The sequence below is a fragment of the Crocodylus siamensis genome, chromosome 1 (genome assembly GCF_052110815.1).
Source record: "Crocodylus siamensis isolate JL-2025a chromosome 1, ASM5211081v1, whole genome shotgun sequence".
NCBI classification, from domain to species: domain Eukaryota; kingdom Metazoa; phylum Chordata; order Crocodylia; family Crocodylidae; genus Crocodylus; species Crocodylus siamensis.
Genome location: NC_143395.1, coordinates 395,878,475 through 395,893,807, shown reverse-complemented (window position 1 = coordinate 395,893,807; position 15,333 = coordinate 395,878,475). Strand labels below are relative to the sequence as shown.

General features: G+C 45.7%; 1 protein-coding gene across 3 annotated transcripts in view; it reads left to right on the top strand.

Moving 5' to 3' along the window:
• CNTN5 (contactin 5) overlaps positions 1-15,333 on the top strand; it is a 1,171,322-nt gene that overhangs the window by 1,125,570 nt on the left and 30,419 nt on the right. For all 3 annotated transcript variants that reach the window (XM_090030265.1, XM_090030258.1, XM_090030254.1), the window contains one exon: positions 2,248-2,357. In XM_090030265.1, the coding sequence (XP_089886391.1) occupies positions 2,248-2,357 (110 nt within the window). The remainder of the gene's footprint in view (positions 1-2,247; positions 2,358-15,333) is intronic.

Genomic DNA, 15,333 nt, shown 5'->3' with positions numbered 1-15,333 from the left:
AACTAGAAAATAGCTTTTGCTGCACAAATCTTTGTAGTACACAAAATAAAAAGCAGTGTGCACCTACTGTACAAAAAATCATATCATGCAGAATATATTTCTTTGTAGCACAAAAGTTATTGAAATTAGATCAAATCATTTATGCCTTGTGAATATTATAATTTGTTATTTGTGACATCTTAAAAGATCAATTTATTTTATATGTATTAATAACCCTCATGTGAGCCATTTTGAATAAAGTCAGAAATTCTCATTTTCTCTAGGCTTATATTTAAAAAAAAAGACAAAGCTAAAACTACCAAAAATTGAAATCTTTACAGCAAAAAAAAGAAAAAATCCAAGAAAAGTACATCGAAGAGAAGGTGTAGGTCAGTGGCAGAATACCTTGTGTAATGTGAAGGAGAGAGAAAGATCAAAAAAACCCAAAAAACGAGTGTATCAAGATTAATGTTAAACTCCTTACTAAGACAGTTTAATCAATAGACAAATGTATAATTTTAACATATATTGTGCCAAAAGGAAGCTCCTTTTTTTGTAAACCTGCTAAATCAGCCACAAAACACATCTTTTTAAAAAACCCTTTGATGTGCATCCCTATAATATAAAAGCTATAAGATTGGATTAACAGTTCATAAATATAATAAGGTACATTAGACCTAGAAAGAAATGTCAAGCTCTGTTATTCCAGATGAATCTGAATCCACCTTTTTTGCTGAACACACAAACATGCCAAGGAGACAGTGAATGTGTTAGGAAGTATTGCATTCTCACTAAGTTCTAGATTCCCACTTAAACATACATGAGGGAGATCTTCTTAATTTCAAAGCAAAATAAATAAGTAGACAATAAGATAAACTTTCCTAAACTCCAACTTAAGTGATGCCTAAGAGGTTTTGCAGACCCTTAGCACTCACAGGGTGTGTCCAGACGAGCGCAGCCTTTTGTTCCCTGGGGACAAGTAGCAGTGGCAGGTTACCCCAGGGGGGGTAGGGAAGGTGTATGATGCAAACCAGTGTTGGCCAGATTTTCTGGCAGGTGTGACACAAATTAACCCTGCCTACCCAATCCCCTTCCTCTGTCTGATCTGCTTCTCTACTTCCTGCTCCCTGCCCTGTGCTCCCTGCTTTATCTGTTGTTCTGCTTTCTGCTCCCTGCCCCATCTGCCACTGTGCTATCCCTCTCAATTATAGGCACTGAATTATAGATACTCCTTCCTGGTCTACCATGTGCCATGTGCACATTCTGCAGGTTGCCCACCCCTGCTGTAGACCAAAAGGACAATGTAATAATGTATCTGTTGGTTGTCCCTACAGCTTCCCATATTTGTTTTCCCGATTTTTTTTCTTAACTTTCCTCTTGCTGTTGACTAACCCAGCATTTTTAAAGCTTTTCCTTATTTTACTGTACAAGGTAAAATATCTTAGCAATTAAGCTAGTTAGAAACACAAAGTCCTATTCTTTGTTGGAAAGCCTGTATAGATCTGGTAGATACAGCCTTTTTCTGGGCGTAGGTTTTAAAAAATGACACAAAAAGTTTAACATATTTGAAACCTTGACAGGAAAAGGAAAGGGAAAAAATGGAAGAATAGACTGTCAGGGAGAATGTATAGCTCAGTGGTGAGTGCCTGGTAAGATGTGAAGCTGGGACCAGCATACAGACCTTTGTAACAAAGAAAGGATTGCTGGTTCCAGACAAAGAAGCCAGCAGCCTCAGGATTTAATGTGGACACACCCTTAAACGTGAATTTGCTTTACATTTTAGTACATGACAGGGTGCCACAGTAGGTTTCTTGGTCTATGGCATAACTCAAAAACATCCTAGGTACTGTTCATTTTTTAACTGATTAAATAGCAGTACAGAGTAAGGAAGAGAAAGGATGCTCTATTTACTTCTGCGGTCAAGCAGAACTGCTAGTGATGGTTTACTGTTGGGAGAAAGGCTCTTGTCAATAAGAATTAAAGGTTTTCAAAGACAAATCAGCCAGCACATAGAAAGGATATTCTTCATTACGTATCTTCCTGGGTCTGTCACTAATAAGATATTGATGTGACTTGGCACAAATACAAAAACACAATAAAGCTAATATTTTTATCTTGCTCAGTTTCTCTTATTCACCATAATTGTAACACTTCATTCTGAATAGCAAGGTAGAACAAGAGAAGTCTATGACAGTTTTAGTTCTGGTGCTTTTGATAGATACAAGTTGTTACAGTGGAGGTTTATTATTTCAATTTTTCTTAATACAGAACCCAGTGCTGCTCCTTTCGATGTCAAAGCTACAAGTTTGTCTGTATCAGAGATTCTTGTTGCGTGGAAACATATTAAAGAAAGTCTAGGAAGACCACAGGGATTTGAGGTATGAATACAGAATATCATAATGAGAAGCCTTGTTATTTTTGTTAGCACTGCATTCTGCTAAATGGGGGAGAGGGAAACTCATCAAAACGCATGACTAGCTATAGGAGAATCGTGGCTTCAGGATATACAGCTGGGTACTGGCATATCCTTTATTTTTTTTATACTCCTGCTTTAAAACAGTCCAAAATTAAGTCTTACAGAGTCACTAAGACACTCCAAAGGAGTTAACAGAACTGCAAGTGACCCAGTGCACCTACTTGGCTGGCTACAGAAGATTAAGTATTGACTGTTTCCAGATCTAAGCAACATCAGTGCGCTTGGCAAACTCTGTACAAATAGAAGGAACAGCTGATGCCAGTCATATGCTCTCATAAAGATTGATACTACTGGTCCTGGTTTGGGGGCCATCTGCTGGGTTTAGGAAAAAAGATGCCAGCTAGGGCATCATTGGGAAATAAAGCTCTACTTAGGGCCTTGACACGTTCACTTGCAACAGTTGCAAATCATTGGGTTGTAGTAACCTATTACAGTTTAGTAGATGTTAAGGAAATAACCCTCCTCTGAAAGGGAACAATTTGTAATCCTAAAAGGACATCTAAACTGCTTCAGTGTGGGGCTGCTTGAGTTTTAAACACCCCACACTTAAGTGTCAAGTTGAACCCTTAGGTTTCCTTCTTTCTGGCGTTAGGGACTGGATGTGGAAATACATCTGATGGTGCATTCATATCCAGCTTGGAATCAAATCCTAGGGAGTGGATTGTGTCTGAGGTTTCAAATCCAATCAGCTCTGACGTGGTAACAAATTGGAGCTGGTTCAGCTCTGATTTGTTACCAAGTCAGCTCCAATTTGTTCAGCTCAAGTTTGTTACCCCTCCCTCCTTCCTTCCCTCCCCCAGCTGCTCTGTCAGTGACAGGAATCAGACTCATAGAGAACCAGAACTGGAAGGGACCTCTGGGCCAGGCTAGGGATGCCCAGGGGCTGGGACCCAGGTAGAAGAGCCCATCTGCTGAGTGCCAGCAGGGACAGGCCGGGCACCGGCATTTTCCTGGAGCCATGATGGGGGCTTGGGTCACCTGTCCAGGTTTGAAAATATCAATACATAACTTGAATGGATCACTTTTAGTTTCTTGTTCTCATAGTCTCAGGGTTAAAGACATACCTATTCATATTTTTTTCTATTCCTATTTATATGGCTCTTTACCAAAGTACAGTTTCTGGCAGCTACAATTACCCAGATATTTCATTTCTTCCTCACCAACCAGTGTCCCAGCTGGAGAAAATATTTCTAGCACAATATTAAGAGAGTTTTCTCCCTGTTAGACAGGGAAGGAATATTAATATAATCTATCAAAACTGGGTAAAAAAAACCCTTGGATCTTAAATCATATTAACCTGGAACCAGAGCAAAGTGTAGTATTTCTGACATAACCTTCCCAGTCAATTATACCTCAAAGGTGTTCTTTAGAGTAGGGTTGCAGTCAAGTATAACAAATATAAGTGCAATATCTACATGTATACCAGTTCTAAGGATTGGGCCAAATCATTTATGGCCATATTATATTATCCATTTCAAACAGTACAACTCAGAGGCTTCATGCAGATAAGCGAGGGTGCAGTGTGTGGTGCCGCAGACATACTGCACATTCAGTTATTCTCTGCATCGTAAGGGAGCAGAATGGGGGGTTCTTTTGAGTCCTGGATATCCAGTGCTGCAGCCCTGGCAGGCCCCCAGGACCCCAGGTAAGGCTACTATGGCCAGCGCTGTGCTGGCCCCAGCTTCCCTTACCCCACCTGGATTAGCCTGCTGTGAGCCAGAGGGTGCCTGGCACAGGCATTCACTGGGGACAACTAGCAGCGCCACAAGGTGCGCCGCTGCTAGTTGTCCTCGGGGAACCAAACATGCATACACATGTGGATGCAGCCACAGAGAGAAGAGACAACTTTGGTAATTGCACCAGTGGAGTTTCCTCTGAGTGCTGTCCCTGGGAATGGATGAGAAGAGGTCACATCCTACAGACCTCAGAGATTTTGTGAATAGACTCTAAAAGGAAACTCTAATTATACGTAGAGTTAACCATCCAAAAATCTTTCCATTCACAGTACTACTAAAACTTCCTTGGGAGTTCTACTAACTTCAGCTGGTCCTAACATGCTTGTCCCCAGAGGGAAGCAAGCAGCTCTGATCCATTCATCCAATCTGATCCTATGTGAGGAAACTCAGTGCAAATCCTGGGTAGAAATGGAAAAGCCTAATATATGGGTTCCTGTGCACCTCCCTGCATTTTGATGGTCACCTCCACTTTTTACAACAGGAAGGTGCTAAGGTCCCATAATGTATCTTTTCTATTCCTTTGAGTTCCCATATGCTTTACTTAATCTTGTGATTGTAGTTGTGCCAATCAATAGTTCTAACCTTTCTGCTTGGTTCTTTTTGTTTTCCTTTGTTTCTTTCCCATCTTCTTCAGCAGTCCCTCGCATTCGAGGATGATTGTCTTCCATGGTTGTCTTATCTGTCTGTCCAGGATGGCTGATGAGGCCTATCCGGGATCAACAGCCACTACTGAAGCTCAGACATGTGTTTCCATGTGGGATGTGTGGCGCTGGATTCTTGATTTTGTCCACAATATATTTTGTCTGCTGCTAATGCTTTTCCATCTTCTATCGTTGTCATGAGGTTTCAAAGTACTGAGATCCCTTCAGCAGTCTCTTTCTCCATTGGGGCAGTTTTCAGAGATAGTTTTCCACAAGTTTACATCTATGTTGCTTTTTCTTAAGCTGGCCTTGAGGATATCCCTGAAGTAATATTTCTGCCCTCCTTTTGAGCATACACCTTGGCTGAGCTGGGAGAATAAAACTTACTTCAGGAATCTGGAGTCTGACATCTGGATGACATAGCCGGTCCAACAAAGTTGATGTTGGATGATCATCACCCAATACTCATAATGTTTGCTTGCAGGAGGTCGCTGATGTTGGTGCAACTGTCTTCCCACTGGATTTGGAGGATTTTCTACAGGCAGCATTGATGGTACTTCTCCAACAACTGTAGATGTCACCTGTACATTGTGCATGTCTCAGCTATGTATAACAAGGTGGGGATCATGACTGCTTGATACATCCTGAGCTTGGTTTCGAATACAATGTCACAATCTTTGAACACCCATTTCTTCACGTGTCCAAAGGCTGCACTTTCACATTTGAAGCAATGTTGGATTTGTTCGTCAATGTCAGCCTTTGGCGAGAGATGGCTTCCCGGGTACAGGAATAACTCTAGAGTCTCACTGTGTATCTGGATTACTGGAGCTGTGGACTGTTCATTAGGAGCTTGTTGGTAGGAGACCTTATTCTTCTGAATGTTAAGTGTCAGTCCCATTTTCTTGTTTGCCTCAGTAAAGATGTTCACAGAAGCCTGAAGATCTGCTTCCGGGTGAGCACACACTACAGCATCATCAGAGTACTGGGGGTCAATGAATGAAGCTGGGATGGTCTTGGTTTTGGCTAAGAGTTGGCTGAAGTTAAATAGCTTACTGTCCATTAAATAGTTTAACTCCAGTCTGGCTGGAAGCCTGTTGGTGATCAGATGTAGCATCCTGGCAAGGAATATTGATAAGAGTGTTGGAGTAATAATGCAGCCTTGTTTAACTCCCATTTTAACTTCAAAAGGCTCTGTGACAGATCCATTACTGAGAACCACCACTTGCATACCATCTTGGAGGAGGCAGAAAATGGTGACAAATTTTGGTAAGCATCCATACTTCAGAAGGATCTTCCACAAAACATCTTGGCCGACAGAGTCAAAAGTTTTTTGTGAGGTCAAAGAAGGCCATGTAGAGAGCTTTATGTTGCATTTCTCCTGCAGCTGGCAAGCTGTGAAGATCATGTCAGTTGTGTCTCTTGCTGTACTAAACCCACATTGAGATTCTGGGAGGAGCTCTTCAGCAAGTGGAAGAAGACAGTTCAGGAGGGCTCTCACTGATCTTTTCTGTGGTGGACAGCAGGGCAGTCCCTCTGTAGTTTCCACAGTCAGATGTGTCTCCTTTCTCGAAGATTGTCACAATCATGGTGTCCCTGAGGTTTTCTGGGATTTCAACATTCCATATCCTTAAGATGGGGGCATGAAGTTATGATGTGAGCTCCTCTCCCCACTGATTGAAGATTTCCATGGGGATTCCATCCACTTCAGATGTCTTGTTGTTCTTCATCTGCCTGATGGCTTTCCTCACCTCATCAAGGGTTGGAGGGATTCCAAGTTCATCTCTAACTGGGTGATGTGGGATGGAGTTGAGAAAACTCATCAACATCAGAGTCTTGGTTGTGAAGGTCTTCAAAATGGTCCTTCCAATGAGCATTGATTTCCTTGATCAGGTCTCCTCCATCCTTAGGTCTCAAGGGGCTTGGTCCCTGAGTACTTGGAACATAGATGTCTTTGGTGGCACTGAAGAAACCATGCATATTCTGTATGTCAGTGAGATGTTGAATATCCTTAGCCTTGTCTTCACACCATTTGCTCTTCATATCATGGGTCCTTCTTTGTCTTGGCTTGTTTGATGTTCAGTTTCCTTTGCTTGGATTTGGTGTCATTCTGCCAATCACATTACGCTTGTGAATGATCAACTGTTGGATCTTCTGGTCATTCTCATTAAACCAGTCTTGATGTTTCCCGGTAGAGAATCCAAGTGTCTCCTCACAGGTGCTGATGACGGTGGCCCTGAGGGAACTGCACATGCTTCTGACATTTTCCCATTGTTGTTGGCTGGAATTCACCAGTTTTTCTTTGAGGCGCTGGTGGAAGAGGTCTTGCTTGATTGGGTCCTTGAGTCCTTCGGTGTTGATCTTCCATTGGCATTGCTTCTGCTGCAGCCAGCATTTCAGAAATTGTTTGAGTGACATAACCAAGTGGATGAGTTGGTGATCAGTCCAGCAATCATCAACTCCTAGCATCACTCAGATGATGTAGACATCTTTGCAATCCAAGGCATGGATAATGACATAGTCAACTGGGTGCCAATGCTTAAATCATAGGTGTTGCTATGATGTCTTGTGCTTGTTTTTCTGGTGGAACAAGGTGTTCGTGATGGTGAGTCGATGTTCCATGCATTTGGTCAAGAGAAGAATGCCATTGGAGCTGATGCTTCCTACTCCTTCCTTGATAATGTTTCTGTTCCAGAGGTTAGAGTCTCTTCTGACTGGCATTGAAATCACCAAGAAGATTAAGTCTGTCTCCCTCCAGGACATCAGAAAGGACTCGGCATTGAATTCAAGGTTGGCATAGAATTCTTCCTTGGTTTCATCCACAGCATCAAGAATAAGGGCATAGACACTGCTGAGCATGGCATATTGGCTCCCTCCCAGTTTAAGACAGATTCATGAAGTGTTTATTAACAGGGAACTCACTGAGTTGGTTTATGGGTTCATTTTTAATGGCAACACCAACTCCATGAAGTTGGCGTTCTCCTTCCTATTTACCCTTCCAGAAGAAGGTATGTCTACCTCCACGTTCTTTAAGCTGCCTATTTCCCATTTGCCAGCTCTCACTCAGTGTAGCTCCATTGATGCTGTGTCACCTGAGTTCTTGGGCCACAATTGCAGTGCGGAACTCTGGGTATTCACTGTTAGGGTTGTTCATGAGTGTCTTGATGTTCCAGGTCCCAAAAATGATGGTGTGTCTTCACTGGTATTTTCGACCACACTAAAGGTGATCCCACTGTACATAGTTATCCAGTCAGGAAGAAATACAGAATACTATATTAGAATGTTTAGGGCACCTTTTCTAGCCTCCTCTCCATGTGGGGTGAGCAGAGCAGATCCTGAATAGGGATGATCAGTCACAATTTACAGCTGCCAAATTGCAATCCTGTCTCATCCAAGTTCTAGAAAACCTTGTAACTGCTGCCTTCACCCCAGTTCACTAGAAGCTCCAGACCTCACAGTCCTGCTCCTGTCACCATTACCTGGTCACCAAAAGGCTTGAGGAATGTGCTGGAAAAGCTGTTTTCATAGAAGATGCCTGTGCGTGACTTGTTTTATCATGAAGAAGCTGCTGCACATCAGCTTCACAAGGCTCTTGACAGGACAGGGCTTTGATTCAATGGCAAGGAGACCAAGACAACTGGGGATCTCATTCCACTGCAGCCTTCATCTGTCTTCATAGTCACTGAGATTCTAATATCTTCCCTATCTACTCTGCCATTTAAGACTTTTAGACCCATGGCGGGGGGGCTAGGCAGGCTTATTATAATGGTGACCTGTACTTGCCATACCACAGCACTGTCAAACAATATATGTGGCTCTTCAGGAGGGAAAACATTGCTATCCGCTGTCCTCACCTCATCCTGATGGTGCAGCTGCTACTTGATCCATGACTGCTTATTCATCAGTTACCCTTGCTTTTTTGTAGCTGACCTTCCCTGAAGGTCATTGCACTATCTGCCACCTGCAGATGCACTGAGTAGCAGTACAGCTATATCCCATACATTTGTCCATGCTGAAGTGCACATGCCACTTGTCAGCCTTAGCTGCTTATATTTTAGCCACAGACTTCCTTGTTGCTGAATATGCCCCTGTTCCTGTACATGTGGTTCTCTGACATATGGAAGAATTGTAGAATCATAGATTCTAGGAGTTAATACTTTACTGCACTCCCTTTATTATAGGTAACTGCTCTATAAAGAGAACGAAATTATACCTATTATAGATTACACGGCACTGCAAATGTATTCCTCTCCATCCTGAAGTATTTCCACTCACTAGTAACCTTTGTCTTCAATCTCCAGGCTAGTCTGTTATCCTCTGAAATAGCTCACTCATTGCACCCTGCCTTTTTAACCTCATAAATGTGGCTTTTTGTATAATACACTTTCAGAAACCTTGAAACCTATATAAATTATGGCTACTATTTATAGTCATACCTTTGTCCCATTGATTGCATTGATTCTCCAAATGTTCTATGAGGTTTGTCTTACCCTTCACAAATTTATGTTACATCTCAAACAAAATAATTAAAAGCAGATTTTATTTCTGAGATGAAAATATTTTTTCTCAAAGATGACAGCTGTTTCCAAAAGTATGTATCCACCTCATTTTGATTAATCAATTGAAATATTGACTGTTTCTATTATGCATACAATGCAGTATGCATTGGCAGAATTCAATTTTTCTTCTAATAATTTTGATGGATAATATGATGTTTATTTTAAAACATTTATTTCAATTTTTCATAGATTTCATAGATTTCATAGACATTAGGGCTGGAAGGGACCTCGGGAGATCATCGAGTCCAGCCCCCTGCCCAAAGGACAAGAAGTCAGCTGGGGTCATAGGATCCCAGCAAGATAAGCATCCAATTTACTCTTGAAGGTGTTCAGTGTAGGTGCTTGAACCACCTCCACTGGCAGACTGTTCCAGACCTTGGGGGCTCGGACAGTAAAGAAATTCTTCCTTATGTCCAGCCTAAAATGGTCTTGCAGGAGTTTGTGACCGTTCGACTTCGTCATCCCTTGGGGCGCTCTGGTGAACAGACGTTCCCCCAGATCCTGGTGGTCACCCTTGATAAACTTATAGGTGGCCATCAGATCACCCCTGAGCCTGCGCTTTTCCAGGCTAAAGAGTCCCATGGCTCTCAGCCTGTCAACATAAGATCTGTTTTCCTGACCTCTGATCATGCGCGTGGCTCTCCTCTGGACTCTCTCAAGCTTCTCCACATCCTTTTTGAATTGTGGAGCCCAAAACTGGACGCAGTACTCCAGCTGCGGCCTCACCAAGGCCGAGTACAAGGGGAGAATGACGTCCCGGGATTTGCTCGAGAAGCATCTATGGATGCAAGCCAGCATTTTGGTCGCTTTAGTAGCTGCAGCATCACATTGCAGGCTCATGTTCATCTTGTGGTCAGTGATGACCCCCAAGTCTCTTTCTTCTGTAGTGCTAACCAACGTAGCACTGCCGAGCCTATAAGGGTGCTGCAGGTTTTTCCTCCCGTGGTGGAGAACCTTGCATTTTTCGGTGTTAAACACCATCAGGTTCTCGTCTGCCCATTTGCTGAGCTTGTCCAGGTCAGCCTGGATCACCCGCCTATCTTCTGGCGTGGATGCTTTCCCCCAAAGTTTGGTGTCATCGGCGAACTTGGCCAGTCCACTCCTGACTTCAATGTCCACCTCATTAATGAAGATGTTGAACAGTATGGGTCCAAGGACAGAGCCTTGAGGGACCCCACTGGTCACAGGGCACCACGATGAGTGACTGCCATCAATCACAACCCTCTGGGTCCGACCACGGAGCCAATTTCCCAGCCAGCGGATAGTGGTGGAGGCAAGGCCACAACTGGGCAGTTTGGCCAAGAGGTGATCATGGGATACCAGATCAAAAGCTTTTTTGAAGTCAAGATATATGACATCAATCTCTTCTCCCTTGTCCAGGTGATAGGTCACCTTGTCATAGAAGGAAATGAGATTGGTCAAACAAGACCTACCCGCAACAAACCCGTGCTGGCTGTCCCTTAGGATGTTAGCCTGGGCCAGTCCCTCAAGGATGGCCTCCTTAATAAACTTTTCTAAGATCTTCCCCAGGATAGAAGTCAGGCTAATGGGCCTGTAGTTGCCGGATTCACTCTCCTCCCTTTCTTGAAGATCAGCACCATATTGGCCTTCTTCCAGTCTTCGGGCACTACACCAGAGCGCCAGGAGTTTTCAAAGATCCGTGCCAGGGGCTGGGCTATGACGCTCGCCAGCTCCTTGAGTACCCTGGGGTGCAGATTGTCAGGGCCAGCTGACTTGAAGGTATCCAGCTTCTCAAGGTGTTCCTTCACGAGGTCAGCATTGATGGAGGGTAGGGGATCCCCCTCACCCAGAATTCCCTGTCCCATAGCAGGCATGGGCATCCCGTGTGACTGATGAAAGACTGACGCAAAGTACCTATTTAATAGGTTGGCTTTTTCCTGGGCATCAGTTGCCAGTTGCCCCATGTAGTTTAGCAGGGGTCCAACGTTGCCCTTGCTTTTCCTCCAGCTCCCCACATATCTGAAAAAGGACTTTTTGTTGTCCTTGATGCCTGAAGCTAGTTGGAGTTCAGTTGCAGCCTTGGCTTTCCTGGTTTGTTCCCTGCAGGACCGGACCAACGCGGAGTAATCCTCCTTGGAGGTGAATCCCACCCTCCATCCTTTGTAGGCTTTCCTTCTAAGCCACAGGAGGTCCGCTAGGTCTCTGGAGAGCCAGGGGGGCTGCTGTGCCTTCTTGCTGCCTTTCCTCCATGTTGGAATAGATTTAGCTTGTGCATTGAGGATCGCTTCCTTGAGGAGCAACCACTCTTCTTGAACTCCCATCACCCTGGGGTCATGGTCCCTGAGGGCCTGACCTACTAGCCTCTTGAGCTTGTCAAAGTCGGCTTTTCTGAAGTCAAGGACTTCTGTGTTGCTGACTGACTTGCCAGCTTTACGGCGGATGGTGAAGGTGATCAGCTCGTGGTCGCTGTCACCCAGCTTCCCATCAATCACTAGGTCGCCGATTAGGTCCTCCCCCATAGCCAGTACCAGGTCGAGCAGCGCTTTGCCTCTCGTTGGCCCATAGACTTCTTGAGTCAGGTAGAGGTCATCCACGCACGAGAGAAAGCTTTGCGACCACTCTGATTTTGCTGAGTGATCTTCCCACGAGATGTCCAGGTAATTGAAATCACCCATGACAACCAAGGTCCTGGAGCAAGCGGCCTCAGTCAGTTCCCGGGCGAACTCCTGGTCAAGCTCAGGACTTTGAGTGGGAGGTTTGTAGTAGACTCCCACCGTTGTGTCCCCTGTGCCGTATTCCCCACGAATTTTTACCCAGAGGGTCTCTAGCTGTCCATGTCAGTTGCCAACATCAGCTTGCAGGGACATGTCTCTTTCCTTGACATAGACAGCTACACCCCCGCCCCTTTTGTCAACACAATCCCTCCTGTACAGGGTATAGCCCTCTATACCCGTGGTCCAGTCATGGGTGGAGTCCCACCAGGTCTCTGTTATCCCAATGACATCGTATTTCTTTGCACTGAGCAGGAGGACGAGCTCGTCCTGCTTGTTGCCCAGGCTCCTGGCATTAGTGTACAGGCAGGCAGGTGTCCCCTTGGGGGCTCTTGCCTTGCCCACAGATTGTGCCAGGGCTGAGGCAGGGGTGGGCTCCCTTAAGTGCCTTGGTCCGCTGGTTTTGCAAGGGTCACTCAGCGGGCCAGCAGTGGCAGTAGTCCCCCCATCCCCCAGCGGGCTTAGTTTAAAGCCCGGTGGAGCAGGTCAGCCAGCCTGGCTGAGAATAGCCTCCTCCCCAGGGGAGAGAGGTGGAGGCCATCTCTTCCCAGCCGCTCGCTGCCTCTCTCTCCAAAGAGCAGGCTGTGGTCATGGAAGCCAAAGCCTTCCCGATGACACCAGCGCCGCAGTCTTTGGTTCACTGCATGGATCCTCCTCTCCCTCCTCAGCCCATAGCCCGAGACTGGGAGGATCGACAAAAACACCACCTGAGCTCCCAGACCCCTAAGCCCCGCTCCCAAATCCCTGTAGCGCCTCATAACCTGGCTGGGGGTGCTCCGAGCTGTGTCATTGGTGCCCACGTGAATAAGGAGCATGGGGTAGTGGTCTGTGGGCTGGAGGAGCTGCGGGATCCTCTCCGCAATGTCTCGGATGCGGGCCCCCGGGAAGCAGCAGACTTCCCGGGCTAAGGGGTTGGGGCGGCAGATTGCCCCCTCAGTGCCCCGCAGGATAGAGTCTCCCACAACAAACACCTTTCACTTTGTCTTGGGGAGAGCGAGGCCAGTAGCTGCGGTCAAGCCTGGGTTGCCAATTTACATTTTCAGGATTGTACAAAATTAGGGATGGGGTGGAGGGACACAATTTATTAATGACAATGATAATTAACTTCCATCAGTCCTGGCTCCACTCACCAGTAGCTCCCTTGTCAGCTTTGCCACTTCTTCTTCCTTTGGTTCTAGTCTGCTAGGGTTTCTTGGAGTTGCAGTCCAAACTAGAGTCAGCATAGTTCTCTATCAGCCATCATTTTTTGTATATCTCCTTTCTATAAATTTTGATTACTAACAATGGAAATATTTTTTGTCAGTCTGTGAGTGTGAAGTGAAATCAAAGTTTACTAGTTGAACCCACACTTTGCTGAGGAAGATTAATTTGATTTTTTTTTTAAATTTATAACCTTTTCTCATCATCGTCATCATCATCATCATCCTTATGGTTTATGCATCATTTCTTGTTTCAGTTCAAAACCTTTCACACCATTGTTTCCATCTGCTTTCTTCTCTTGTAGACTGTAATTGAAATTTTTGACATGGATGAGCTACCAACCCCCTGCACTACCCCCACCCTGGAGGACGAGACCAGAGCCCCTTTAGCTGACATTTTACTGTTCCCTGTAGATCTTCATGGCACTTTAACAATGTAGTGAATATTATTAGATGCACTGTAACTGGCATCTAGGCAAGGTTCAATCTTGACTGATGCATTTACCAAATGGCCCTTCATTGTTATATCACTATGAATTGCACGTACACTGGGGTGGGCCAAATATCAGCCTACATGCTGAACGTGGCCTGCCAAGTGCTTTCATTTGGCTCATGGGGTCCCCCAACAAATTGTGCCCTGCCCAGCCCTTCTGGCCACAAGGGTGGGAGCAAGGTGCCCACATGTACATGTAGCCCCCAAAACATACCCTATTTCTTGGCTAGGGCTCAGCTGGCCAGTATGCAGCTTCTCTGTTGGGCTGCTGCTGCCACAGCCCGTGCGACCTACTTGCTTCCTCAGTCTCCTGCTCACTCCGAGCAGCAGGTAAGGAAGCAGCAGGGGCAGGGCTACAGCTGGGAGGCAGCCCAGAGCATGGGGCTGGGGCTGGTGGCAGTATGGAGTCCACAGCCAGGGGAAGAGGGGGTAGCACCGAGATGGGATGCGCAGGGTGTGAGGGAGAGTGGGGAGCATAGCCAATGCCGCACATCACGGTGAGGGGCACAGCCTCCACATGGCTGCCTGTATAACCAGTGCTCCCTGGCACTCATGTGCAGCCCCTGCACTCACAGAACAGAGAGGGAAGCCCCAGTGCTGGAGATCCTTTCCCTGCTGGGGCTGCACACCACCAGAGAGAAACTTCAGGCTCTAGAGCTAGCTGCCTTCCCTATCTGTGGATTCCTCCCCTGCAGAGCAGCCCCTGCAAGGAAAGCATCTATCTCCAGCACCTGAGGCTTCTCTCTGGTGCTTCACACCTGGCTCCAGCACGTGGGGCTTCCCTCCCTGTCAGACTAGTGCAGAGGCTGTGCATGAGTGGCAGAGAGAACCAGCAGTAGAGGCAGCCACATGGAGGCTGTGCCTTTCAAAGTGCCAGCCGGAGCCACGCCCCATTGGGTGCCTATGCCTTGATCACTCTGCCTGCTGCTGCACCATGGTGGGAACGTTGGGGTTTCCACACATCCCCAACCTTCCTCACACCCACACCCTGCCCCATAACCCCCGACATATACACAACCTCCCAACATACCATATGCCTCCCCACACACTCACCCCACCACACCCCACTATACACATCCACCATACATACACACACATCACATATATCACACATACATATCCCCCCACACACACCACACGCCACACACACACTACATATCCCACACTCTCTGCATACCCGCACACACCAGATACCACACACATACCATGCACACCAGACAGATATGACACATACCCACATACCCCCCCCACACCACACATACCACGCATACATACCACACACACACACCATGCATTCCCCACACCACACACATACCACACACACACATCCTCACCCCACAGTATACGAAACTAATAATTTATGTTGAGTTACTATGCAGTCAGCCCTATATACACTACACAAACACAAATCATAACAAAAACATTTTTTGTAATCAAATTAAAATATGTTCTAGTAGGTGGTTGACTTTTAGTGCATGATTTGTTATTTTTTCTGGTTCCAAGATGGTAACCCCCCATCCC